Raw genomic sequence first — 13,603 nt, 5'->3', positions numbered from 1 at the left:
AATGGGGTCCCAGGGACCCCATCAAGTCATAAAAATGGGGTCCCACAGTAAATTTTTGGGGTCCCACTTTTTTGTAAGCGTTTTGAAAACAAATGATAAACGTATGCATTATCCTGTTATATCTCACATTGTATATTGTGTTTTGGAAAAAGGTTGTCATAAACGTTACTTCATTCATTAAAAAGAGTAATAAAAAAAGAAGACACATTTTTATGCATATGTAAATGTATTCAGTTATAAACATTCATTCACTTTCTTCTTTCCTTCATGGATCTAAACTTTACCGCTGCTGCTAGTTTTTTCTATGTTTGTATTTAATAAGTTGTAGGTGTATTTATTTCAGTATAAAAGTGTAAAAAGTGTTTTGCTTGGGTCATGAAATGATGATAATGGTGTGCCAGTGCATACGTACATTTTATATTTAACGCTTAAATCTCCGGAGTCTACATCAACTTCACATCTATCCCTCATTTCAAAATGTTTTAGTTTTTTTTATGTTGTTTTTTTGTTTGTTTGTTTGTTTTCCGCCCTTTTTTGTCAAACAAAACTGTTTTTTTTTATGGCAAACACACAAAATATGCAAAATCTTCCACCAAAAATATTTTTCTTAGTGGAATATTTGATGTGAAGTAATGGGAACCTTGGATAGGTCAATAATTCATAATAACATTGATTTTGATTCAATATTATGTTTTGAGCAATGACAGTTTGAAAGAAAAAAAAAACAGCTTTGTTTTATTAGTCAACATTGCAACTTTTTCTAAATTACATTTCACCTTTAAGCTTTTTTATTTCACTTTTGTTATGTTTTCGTTTATTTTAATAGTATTTTTAGAATGTGCCGTGGGTAGGGATGATACTCGAAACCGGTTTTCCCGGTTGTTCGATAAGAAAATAACCGAGTCCTCGGACTCGAATCCCTTTTTGAGAACCGGTACCCGTTATCGAGACCACTATAGTAAAGAAAAGAGTTGGTTCTTTATTCGAATCCCTCGGAACGAATCCCGTCCCGACCAGAAATGCTCCGTGTGACATCACAATAAATCAGTCACGTAGCCCAGTCATTAAGCGCAGATAGGGAAAGCAGGAAAACAATGGACGGGAAAAAGCGCTCCAAGGTGTAATAAAGTTCAAAACAAAAGGTATAATCCAATGAATAACTTTACTGAGAGATTTGAGCAGGGTACAAACTCATGAAGAACACTTTTACGACCAACCGGAAACATAGCAACCAGGCTAGCAACGCACCTCCTTTACGGCAGCTGGCGCAACGTTCTCAAAGCAACCGCAGCACATACATATATATACACAACACATCTCCCTTTTTTAACTTTTGTTTTTCACACTGTATATGTGTTGTCTGTCTAATTATAAATAATGCAGACGAGGCGTGTTGGCTGAGTTCTTGACGTTTACTTTCACGGGTGACGACATGCAACAACACTTTTCGGGGCTACCGCGCATGCTCGTCACTCCCGTTGCATGATGGGTAGTGTAGTTATATTCCCTAGCTCAGGGGTCGGCAACCCAAAATGTTGAAAGAGCCATATTGGACCAAAAATACAAAAACAAATCTGTCTGGAGCCGCAAAAAATTAAAAGCCATATTACATGTGTCATGAGATATAAATGTAGTTAAGAGGACTTAAAGGAAACTAAATGACCTCAAATATAGCTACAAATGAGGCATAATGATGCAATATGTACACATCGCTAGCCTAAATAGCATGTTAGCATCGATTAGCTTGCAGTCATGCAGTGACCAAATATGTCTGATTAGCACTCCACACAAGTCAATAACATCAACAAAACTCACCTTTGTGCATTCATGCACAACGTTAAAAGTTTGGTGGACAAAATGAGACAGAAAAAGTGGCATAAAACACGTCCTAGAAAGTCGGAGAAAGTTATATCAATCAATACATGTAAACAAACTATACGGTGAGTTCAAGGACCGCCAAAATAAGTAGGACAAAACGGCGCTCGCCAAATACTCGAATCAGTGAAGCATGTTTAATATAAACAGTGTGCTTTATAACAATTAGGGAGGTTTGTGTCATGTTTGTCCTCCTACAGAAACCATACTAAAACAAAAAAATAGATTTTTTCCCCCTCATCTTTTTCCATTCTTCATACATTTTTGAAAAATCTCCAGAGAGCCAGTAGGGCGGCGCTAAAGAGCCGCATGCGGCTCTAGAGCCGCGGGTTGCCGACCCCCGCCCTAGCTCATCATCTTTCCCCCTATAAAGAAACAATGTTAACTCAATAAAGTGTATTTCTTTTTTCAGCTTTAACTTTTCCTTTTTTAGCATTGTAACCACATTTGCAAACAACTTTTCTCTTCATAGAATTTTCTTTCTTTCTTTAAAGTGCAAAAATGTCAAAGCATCATAAACAGTTATGTCAAATAGCAGCAGGATTGCACTTTTTGGAGAGCTGTATTATTTCCAGTTTTAGGCCCAAGGGACTGATTTTATTTAACACTATATTATTATTTATACACCTATAGTGATCACAGAAACAGGTTGTTTTTGTGTTACTGTATATATTTGTTTTTCTGAAAAATCCCACTTAATATACTTTGGGTAACAACAGTCAATGTTTATTTATTTTATTTTATTTTTTTAGGGGGGTAACAGTCAATATTTATTTATTTATTAGATTAAATTGTTTTCTTATATAATAAAAGTGAGCTTTTGTTAAACCAAATATTGTGTGTTTTTTTCCATATACAACCACCTATCTGGACTCGATAAGAGAATCGATAAGGAATCGGTTCGATAAGAGGATTCGATAATAGACTCGAACTCGATAATTTCTTATCAAACATCATCCCTAGCCGTGGGCCTTTAAAAGATTAGCTCTGGGCCGCAAATGGTAAAAAAAAAAAAAAGCTGGGGGTGTATATTGTAGCGTCCCGGAAGAGTTAATGCTGCAAGGGGTTCTGAGGATTTGTTCTGTTGTGTTGATGTTGTGTTACGGTGCGGATGTTCTCCCGAAATGTGTTTGTCATTCTTGTTTGGTGTGGGTTCACAGTGTGGCGCATATTTGTAACAGTGTTAAAGTTGTTTATACGTCTACCCTCAGTGTGACCTGTATGGCTGTTGACCAAGTATGCCTTGCATTCACTTATGTGTGTGTAAAAGCCACATATATTATGTGACTGTGCCGGCACGCTGTTTGTATGGAGGAAAAGCGGACATGACGACAGGTTGTAGAGGACGCTAAAGGCAGTGCCTTTAAGGCACGCCTCCAATATTGTTGTCCGGGTGGAAATCGGGAGAATGGTGGCCCCGGGAGATTTTCGGGAGGGGCACTGAAATTCGGGAGTCTCCCGGGAAAATCGGGAGGGTGAAACGGATACCGATAATTTCCGCTATTACATTCTAAAGCATTTATCTGCCAATAATATCTGCACTCCGATATTATCGGACATCTCTAGTTACTATTAATGTTAGCAAGTGTCCTACTTCCTGGTTCACTGACAATGACGTAACATCAAAATAGATGGGAAAATTATCTTCGCAGGGCTACAATATATATATTTTTGAGGAGCGCTAGTGTTAGCTGGCAGTCTGCTATGACAGAATCATAACATAACGTCAAATAAAAAGACTAAATCCACACTTTTGCTGAGAAAGCAGTTCCATTGTGACTAAAAATAGAACATTTGACAAAACAAATTGTAAAGTCCTGTAAAAACCCTCGTATAAAATGTATTTTTCTTTGAATTTCCCTTACGGATTAGCGTCTACTTCCTGGTCCCACCTAGCTTCAGCTAAGGCACGCTAAATTGCATCACATGTAAATCAATAATAGCATAGACTGTTAATCAGGCGGTTATTAACGAGATTAATGAGACTCACCTTGGCTCGGACGTTCTCGTGAGACGCAGGACTCACCAGGGAGAAACAAATCAGAAACACATCCTAGACAAACAAAGACAAATACAACTTTAAATATAAATATTCGAATATTCCAACACTGCAAAAACTGAAATCTAAGTAAGATTAAATATCTCAAATAAGGGTGATATTTGCTTTTTTTCTGTCTGATAAGATAATTCTTCTCACTAAGCAGATTTTATGTCATAGTGTTTTACTTGTTTTAATCATTATATATATATATATATATGTATATATATATATATATATATATATATATATATATATATATATATATATATATATATATATATATATATATATATATATATATATATATATATAATCATTTCTTACTTCTAGCATGAAAAAAAAAAAAATCATGATTTTGACACAATTGTGTCTCATAATTAAAACAGATGACAGCCAAATGGACTTTGCTGTTTTATTTCCAATGAAACAATAGAAAATACGTACTCATATAGTAGTACAGTTGGCACAGTACAGTAAACTGACAGTTAATATTTAAACATTTCACATGTGACATTTCAAACAATTTTGAACAGAAATAGTTCATGCACATTGGACCCCGACTTAAACAAGTTGATAAACGTATTGGGGTGTTACCATTTAGTGGTCAATTGTACGGAATATGTACTGTACTGTGCAATCTACTAATAAAAGTTTCAATCAATCAATCAAACATTCAGATAAATTCTTAAAAATTACAATTAAAAAAATTTTGGCCGGGGGCCGGGCTGTGTATATGCGCACTAATTGACTGAAAGAGCACGCACTTGACGCGATGATGTCATGTTATCGATGGAAAAATGCATTTTTAGACAATATGATTTGCCTGAGCGGCGAGGAGACCCCGAGAGTAACAAGCGTTTGCCTTGTTGTCTTTCCATTAAGAACAATAAATTAGTTTTACTAAAAGTTTGCTGGTTTCAAGAAATGTAATGCCGAGCGCATATCATTATGTCACTAGCATTTACTTAGTTTAAGAATATTTTTCAACATTTTGAGCAAAAAGGTCTCATTTTCTTTTCTACCAAGAAAATTTTACTTGTTAATAGTGAAAATATTTTTATTTTAAGGTATTTTTGGGTTAATTGAGGTTAGCTAATTTAGCTTGTTTGGGAAAGTCTTGACAAGCCGCATTTTCTTGTTCTATTGGCAGATAATTTTGCTTAGTTCAAATAAAATGCCCCTAACTTTTGTATTTTTTTTCTTCTTGTTTTTCAACACTGACTTTTTGCAGTGAACAAACTAAAATGAATTTGATAGATTTTTATTTGACTTAAGTTAATACAGTAGATTTTCTTCCGCTTCATTTCTTCACCTCAGAAACGACATGTGGACGGAGAGCGATGTACCGTATATTCCGTACGATAAAACGCCGCTTTTTTCCCCCCACGCTTTGAACCCTGCGACTTATAAAACGATGCAGCTATACTGCAAAAAAGTCAGTGTTCAAAAAGAAGGAAAAAAATAAATAAAAATTAGGGGTATTTTATTTGAATTAAGCAAAATGATCTGCCAATAGAACAAGAAAATTTGGCTTGTCAAGACTTTCCAAAACAAGTAAAATTAGCTACCCCCAATGAACCCAAAAATACCTTAAAATAAGTATATTCTCACTAATAACAACTGTACTACTATATGAGTACATATTTTCTATTGTTTCATTGAAAATAAAACAGCAAAGTCCATTTGGCTGTCATCTGCTTTAATTATGAGACACAAATGTGTCAAAGTCGTGATTTTTTTTTTTTTTCATGCTTGAAATAAGAAATGATTACTTTAAAAAAGTAGTTTTATACTTGTGAGCGTTGACGACACAGCTTTGCAACAGTTGATATTCTAGTTTCAAGCATGTTTTACTCAATATAGGTCATCAAATCTCAGCAACAAGCTGTAATATCTTACTGAGATCATTTAGGACCAAAACACTTAAAACAAGTAAAACATTCTAACATATTCAGACAGAAAATAAGCAAATATCACCCTTATTTGAGATATTTAATCTTACTTAGATTTCATTTTTTGCAGTGTGGGAATGGAAACTGGTACTCGATGGTTCCACTTTGTACATCAGGGGTGTCCAGAATCAGAATCAGAATCAGATACATTTTTATTGCCATTGTTTGAGAACGGGTTCACAAACTAGGAATTTTTCTCGGTGTAATCGTGCAACATAAAACACATATAACACAGAATCCAACGTGGCCACGTGGAGGAAAATCACGGCATGATAACTTCAAAATAAAGACAACATCCGATTGTTTTCCTTGTCTAAAAAAAAATAGAGCGAGCACATTCTGAAAATGTAAAAGTCATAATGTTTTTGTTGTGGTTTTTTCACACTTACATTTTTGGCACGACCCTACCTGTATTTCCATACTTTTCGATACTTTTCACAATTAAATGTCATTGTTGGCTTTGTTTTAACAGAAAATCTCACGACACATTAAATGTAGGTTTATTATTGCGATTAAACACTGATTTTGTCATTAAATTAGATAGTGAACGTACTCGACAACTTGTCTTTGAGTTGCAAGTAAACAAACAAAGGCTCCTAATTTTCTGCTGACGTATGCAGATTTCAGTTTTTGCAGTGTAATTTATGGATTTTTCTTCGCTGATGCAAATAGTTTTCATAAAACACAAGCAGAGACACTGAAATGGTGCGTTATTGTTTGTGCTATGGCGCCATCTTTTGGGCGATTTCGCTTAGTGCACGTGCTGTGGGGTTAATGTCAACAGTATTTCCTTCCGTTTAGTGCTTTAAACCGGAAGTACAAGTGCCGTTCCCGTCTTCTAGTTGTCCATAGCGTATCTACAACGTTTGTAAGTTTTACAATATAACTAAAACAATTAATACTTACTAAATTGTCCCATGTGTGATGTCTGTAGGAGTGTTTTCATGCATATTTGTTTGTGCTATCGTAAAGAAGTGAAGTTAGCGTTGATAGCATTAGCTGGTATGCTAACACGTCTACGAGTGTCTGTGTTGGTATTATTAACTTACAATGGCGTTATTTTTGTATTGTTTCAGTTTCACAAATTCCTCTGTAATTTCACCAAAACGTCACCGTGGAGTTATTGAGTCTGTTTAGCTGATTGGAGAGCGAGCTTCCGCAGCTAGTGGGTCCATGACGATGACTTCTGTTTTGTTTGATCTTCCGTTTTACTGCCGTGTTACGGGCACCGTTTCAAAATGATTAAGGTATGTAAATAAACATTTCTAAATAACTTATTTCACGTTGTATATATCTGCGGCTTAGAGTCCGGTGTGGCTAACTTCCGCAGCTAGTGGGTTCATGACGATGACTTCTGTTTTGTTTGATCGGCCGTTTTACTGCCGTATTACGGACACCGTTTCAAAAGGATTAAGGTATGTAAATAAAAATTTCTAAAGAACTTATTTCACGTTGTATATGTCTGCAGCTTAGAGTCCGGTGTGGCTAACTTCCGCAGCTAGTGGGTCCATGACGATGACTTCTGTTTTGTTTGATCGGCCGCTTTACTGCCGTGTTACGGACACCGTTTCAAAATGATTAAGTTATGTAAAAAACATTTCTAAAGAACTTATTTCACGTTGTATGTATCTGCGGCTTAGAGGTCCGGTGTGGCTAACTTCCGCAGCTAGTGGGTCCATGACGATGACTTCTGTTTTGTTTGATCGGCCGTTTTACTGCCGTGTTACAGGCACCGTTTCAAAAGGATTAAGGTATGTAAATAAACATTTCTAAATAACTTATTTGACATTGTATATATCTGCGGCTTACAGTCCGGTGTGGCTAATGTATGGGAAAAAGTTTTTTTCTTCAAAAATTTAGTGGGTGCGGGTCTAGAAAATACGGTACTTCGTATGTCACAGCATATCATGGCAATCCACATATACAATGAACATACGCCCCCTGGTGGCAATGAAGGATTTATGGTATTTACACAACTAGTGTGTAAAAAGTCAAATTTATTTTTATTTTTATATTGATTATAGTGCATTTTAGACATGAATAGAGCAACTCACAGTAGCATGTTATCATGTGGACATCCTAGGTCAGGACAACCTAATTTTAATTATTTTTTTTATATATATAACTAGCTATTAAGGAAAAAAATACATATTTCTGTGTATTATTAAAGTTGTTTTTGTTTTGCGGCTTCATTTTCAAAGCCCTTACCGGTGTCGTCGCTTGAAGACTGCTTCAAAATCATTCAAATTGCGAAGAAAATTCAGAAAGTCTGGTTCAGACGGCTAATTGTTTCCATAGCGACCGCCTGCGGTACGTAATGGGGCAGTGACGCACGGCATCTGAACAGGCACGCTTGTTACCATGGAGACAAACACCACTCTTCAATGTTGTGTGTGTGTGTGTGTGTGTGTGTGTGTGTGTACCGTCTGGGGGTAGGACAGTGGGCGGAGCCTGTCATAGTCCTCCTGGCCGGCCGTGTCCCAAAGGCCCAGATTGACCGGCTTGCTGTCCACCATAACGTTGGCCGAGTAGTTGTCAAAACTAAAATATAAACAACAACAACAACGTTGATATCTGGTTGTGGGTTCAATGTTTTGTGTGTGTGTGTGTGTGTGTGTGTGTGTGTGTGTGTGTGTGTGTGTGTGTGTGTGTGTGTGTGTGTGTGTACTCACACAGTCGGAATGTATTCTCCAGGGAAGGCGTTGGTTGTGTAGCTGATGAGTAGACATGTTTTCCCCACAGCCCTAAAACACACACATGATAACGATATACTTGTTGTACGTATATATATATATATATATATATATATATATATATATATATATATATATATATATATATATATATATATATATATATATATATATATATATATATATGTATATATTATACTGTATTAGAGTAGTATTTATATTTTAAATACAGCTGGAGATATAGATTTGGCAAAAATATTTCTTAGAATTTGATGGAGAAGATGAATATTTTGCGGAATCATTTTTCATCCATTATTTCCTAACTATTCACATGTGAATAATGCTGTTTAATGGACTGTATTTATATTATTCACATGTGAATAATGCTGTATAATAGACTGCATTTATATCATTCACATGTGAATAATGCTGTATAATAGACTGTATTTATATTATTCACATGTGAATAATGCTGTATAATAGACTGTATTTATATTACTCACATGTGAATAATGCTGTATAATAGACTGTATTTATATTATTCACATGTGAATAATGCTGTATAATAAACTGTATTTATATTATTCAAATGTGAATAATGCTGTATAATAGACTGTATTTATGTTATTCACATGTGAACAATGCTGTATAATAGACTGTATTCATATTATTCACATGTGAATAATGCTGTATAATAGACTGTATTTATATTATTCACATGTGAATAATGCTGTATAATAAACTGTATTTATATTATTCACATGTGAATAATGCTGTAATTTGTAGGACATATTGGTATAATTGTAATGTAAGAAACATTATTAGTTATACAGTATTAGAAATGTTTTTAAAGGGGACCTGTGATGATTTTTATCTATATTCAAAACACTTTCTTGTGGTCTAGATCAGGGGTTCTTAACCTTGTTGACACCTGGGCCCAACTTTTTCACTAGTCAAATATTCACACTGAATTAGTAATCTCACTCTTGATTTTAATGGTATTCAATAATTATATAAAATCTACTTACAGTTTGCAACCTTGTCAAAAGATATGAAAGCATGAGTTAATCTCAAATATTATGAACTATTTATTACATAAACCTCAGGCTTAGGCCAGGCTGATTAGAAAAGTAAGTACTCATCAAATATACTGCGTAAGAAGGGGCTCATAAATAACTGACACAAAGTTGAATTTACAGACAATTATGTTGTGCTAAAATGAATAAACAAAAGTGAGTATGAATTTCGAAACAAACTCAATAACAATAAAGTGGAAATGAAAATATAGCTTAACCACTTTAGTCATATTTTTTGCGCTTAAGAACTTCTCCATGACTTTAGCTCCAAACTTCTTCTGTTTGTTTGATATTGGCTTAGTTTACATGGTAACGACACTTATAAGATGAAATTCGTCAAAGGTCCTCTTCGGTAAGTCACGTGTGTTGTCACGCCCGCGTGTCGCGTAAAAAGGAAGTGAAGTGTTGGAGAAAACAGGAAGTGGCTGGGCTTAAACTCACACTTGAGCTTTTCAAGCGGCTCTCATTTTGTCATGCCTTTTTTTTTTTTTTTTTTTTTTTTGCCCTCATCACACATCTCGTCTCCTCACCACCGCACAGGAAGTTACAACAAGGTCTTTGTAAGATGCAGATGTAGGGCTGCAACGATTTTGGCCAAAAAGAAAATGCAGATTTTTTTTTTTTAAATACAATATATACAAATACAATGTAGGTATTTTGGTTAGAAACTACAAAAGATAACGCACGGGTGGAGGTTCTCGTGGTATTTGAAACCAAATAAGATCATACAAAAAGCTAAAGGAACGTTCTACATATATTTAGAGACAAATATTATTGATTTCAGCTTTTTTTTTTAATAACATTGTGCCTTTTTACACTAGTTTTACATTTTTGATGGGTTAGTTCAGGGGCCGGCAACCCAAAATGTTGAAAGCGCCATATTGGACCAAAAATACAAAAACAAATCTGTCTGGAGCCGCAAAAAATTAAAAACCTTTTGTAAGTGTTATAATGAAGGCAACACATGATGTAAGTGTCTATATTAGCCTACTATCAAAATTACTTTAAAAGTCTTGTGTATATATATATTTATATATACACTACCGTTCAAAAGTTTGGGGTCACATTGAAATGTCCTTATTTTTGAAGGAAAAGCACTGTACTTTTCAATGAAGATAACTTTAAACTAGTCTTAACTTTAAAGAAATACACTCTATACATTGCTAATGTGCTAAATGACTATTCTAGCTGCAAATGTCTGCTTTTTGGTGCAATTTCTACATAGGTGTATAGAGGCCCATTTCCAGCAACTATCACTCCAGTGTTCTAATGGTACAATGTGTTTGCTCATTGGCTCAGAAGGCTAATTGATGATTAGAAAACCCTTGTGCAATCATGTTCACACATCTGAAAACAGTTGAGCTCGTTACAGAAGCTACAAAACGGACCTTCCTTTGAGCAGATTGAGTTTCTGGAGCATCACATTTGTGGGGTCAATTACACGCTCAAAATGGCCAGAAAAAGAGAACTTTCATCTGAAACTCGACAGTCTATTCTTGTTCTTAGAAATGAAGGCTATTCCACAAAATTGTTTGGGCTACCCCAAACTTTTGAACGGTAGTGTATATATATATATATATATATATATATATATATATATATATATATATATATATATATATATATATATATATATATATATATATATATATATATATATATACTGTATATATATATATATATATATATATACTGTATATATATATATATATATATATATATATATATATATATATATATATATATATATATACTGTATATATATATATATATATATATATATATATATATATATATATATATATATATATGTATGTATATATACAGTATATATATATATATATATATATATATATATATATATATGTATGTATATATACAGTATATATATATCTATATATATATATATATATATATATATATATATATATATATATATAGATATATATATACAGTATATATAGACACTTACATCATGTGTTGCTTTCATTATAACACTTACATAAGGTTTTTGATTGTTTGCGCGGCTCCAGACAGATTTGTTTTTGTATTTTTGGTCCAATAAGACCGCCCACAAACCGCCACACCCCTAAGAGACCGTCAGAATACGACTCGAAGACGGTCTGTGAAACATAATCCATGCAACATTTTGAGCAAAGAACCATCGTTACATGTTATGTAGACCACAAGGAAGTCTTTTACGTGTAGGGAAAAAGGACAACAAGACAGTGGCCGCAGAACAGTTGTAGTCTTGATAAATCACACTGCGCGTGCTAAATAATGACAATTTCTTACACCAGCTTATATTCTGCATATAAATGAAGGCAGACACGCTAAATGGATTGCGCCCTTTATTCTGCTCACTTTAAACCTCTAAAGGCCTTAGTGGCCACATGCGTGGACAGCACCTTTTAGCTCTTATTTCCAAAATTGTGTACACTACTGAATTGGGGTCTCATGGCCACTTATGTGGACATTTATACTGCCATCTGGTGGTGTCAGAAGAGTATAACATACAATGGAATTTGGGGAAAAAAAGGGTAAAAATAAGAATTAGCATGTCACTAAACATGAAGTACACGTTTGTGTACTTATGGACTAAGTGCATCATATCAAAAGATGATTCTTAGTTTTTATTCTAATTATGCACTTGTGAGTGCATTTAATTGAGGGGGCGGGGCACAGCATGAACAATAATATATACGTGCCAATAAGAAAGTCATTTTGTTGTTGTTTTTTCAAAAGATTATCTAAAGGGCTCTGATTGCTCGCTAAATATAGCAAACAAAAGTCGATAAAACCGGCAACACTCACCCCTCCTGCTACGTCTTCTTATTCTCTGGGGGACCGGGTGCTTATGAGGTGTGTTAAGAAGCACAGTTAGGATCTACACTTTCTCGGACAGTCCCATGACAAGGTGTTTGTGGGCAAGCTTGTAAGAGGTAGCATCAAATCTAAGCCGGACTTATAAAACCCAAAACCGGTGAAGTTGTCACGTTGTGTAAATGGTAAATAAAAACAGAATACAACGATTTGCAAACCCTTTTCAACTTATATTCGAATTGAATAGACTGCAAAGACAAGATATTTAACGTTCGAACTGGTAGACGTTGTTATTTTTTTGCGAAATTTGGAATTTGATGCCTGCAACGTGTTTCAAAAAAGCTGGCACAAGTGGCAAAAAAGACTGAGAAAGTTGAGGAATGCTCATCAAACACTTATTTGGAACATCCCACAGGTGTACAGGCAAATTGGGAACAGGTGGGTGCCATGATTGGGTATAAAAGCAGCTTCCACGAAAATGCTCAGTCATTCACAAACAAGGACGGGGCGAGGGGTCACCACTTGGTGAACAAATGCGTGAGCAAATTGTCCAACAGCTTAAGAACAACATTTCTCAACGAGCTATTGCAAGGAATTTAGGGATTTCACCATCTACGGTCTGTAATATCATCAAAAGGTTCAGAGAATCTGGAGAAATCACTGCACGTAAGCGATGATATTAAGCGGTACTGCATCAAAAAGCGACATGAGTGTGTAAAGGATATCACCACATGGGCTCAGGAACACCACAAAAAAACCACTGTCAGTAACTACAGTTTGTCGCTACATCTGTTAGTGGAAGTTGAAACTCTACTATGCAAAGCCAAAGCCATTTATCAACAACACCCGGAAGCGCCGCCGGCTTCGCTGGGCTCCGAGCTCATCTAAGATGGACTGATGCAAAGTGGAAAAGTGTTCTGTGGTCTGACGAGTCCACATTTGTTCTGTGGTCTGACGAGTCACATTTCCAATTGTTTTTGGAAACTGTGACGTCAAAGAGAAAAGAAGCATCCAGACGCAAAGTCCAAAAGCCAGCATGTGTGATGGTATGGGGGTGTATTAGTGCCCAAGACATGGGTAACTTACACATCTGTGAAGGCACCATTAATGCTGAAAGGTACATACAGGTTTTGGAGCAACATA

General features: G+C 35.2%; 1 protein-coding gene across 2 annotated transcripts in view; it reads right to left on the bottom strand.

Annotated features, from left to right (window-relative positions):
* The window catches only part of LOC133633788 (ras-related C3 botulinum toxin substrate 2-like), an 84,632-nt gene that overhangs the window by 12,514 nt on the left and 58,515 nt on the right, over window positions 1-13,603 (bottom strand). For both annotated transcript variants that reach the window (XM_062026485.1, XM_062026484.1), the window contains exons 2-4: window positions 8,541-8,612; window positions 8,292-8,409; window positions 3,866-3,928 (exon numbers count right to left, since the gene is read on the bottom strand). In XM_062026485.1, coding sequence (XP_061882469.1) covers window positions 3,866-3,928; window positions 8,292-8,409; window positions 8,541-8,612 — 253 coding nt within the window. The remainder of the gene's footprint in view (window positions 1-3,865; window positions 3,929-8,291; window positions 8,410-8,540; window positions 8,613-13,603) is intronic.

This window comes from Entelurus aequoreus, linkage group LG18, assembly GCF_033978785.1.
Source record: "Entelurus aequoreus isolate RoL-2023_Sb linkage group LG18, RoL_Eaeq_v1.1, whole genome shotgun sequence".
Classification (NCBI taxonomy): Eukaryota; Metazoa; Chordata; class Actinopteri; order Syngnathiformes; family Syngnathidae; genus Entelurus; species Entelurus aequoreus.
Note: the sequence above shows the minus strand (reverse complement) of the source record. Positions and strands in the feature narration are given on the sequence as shown.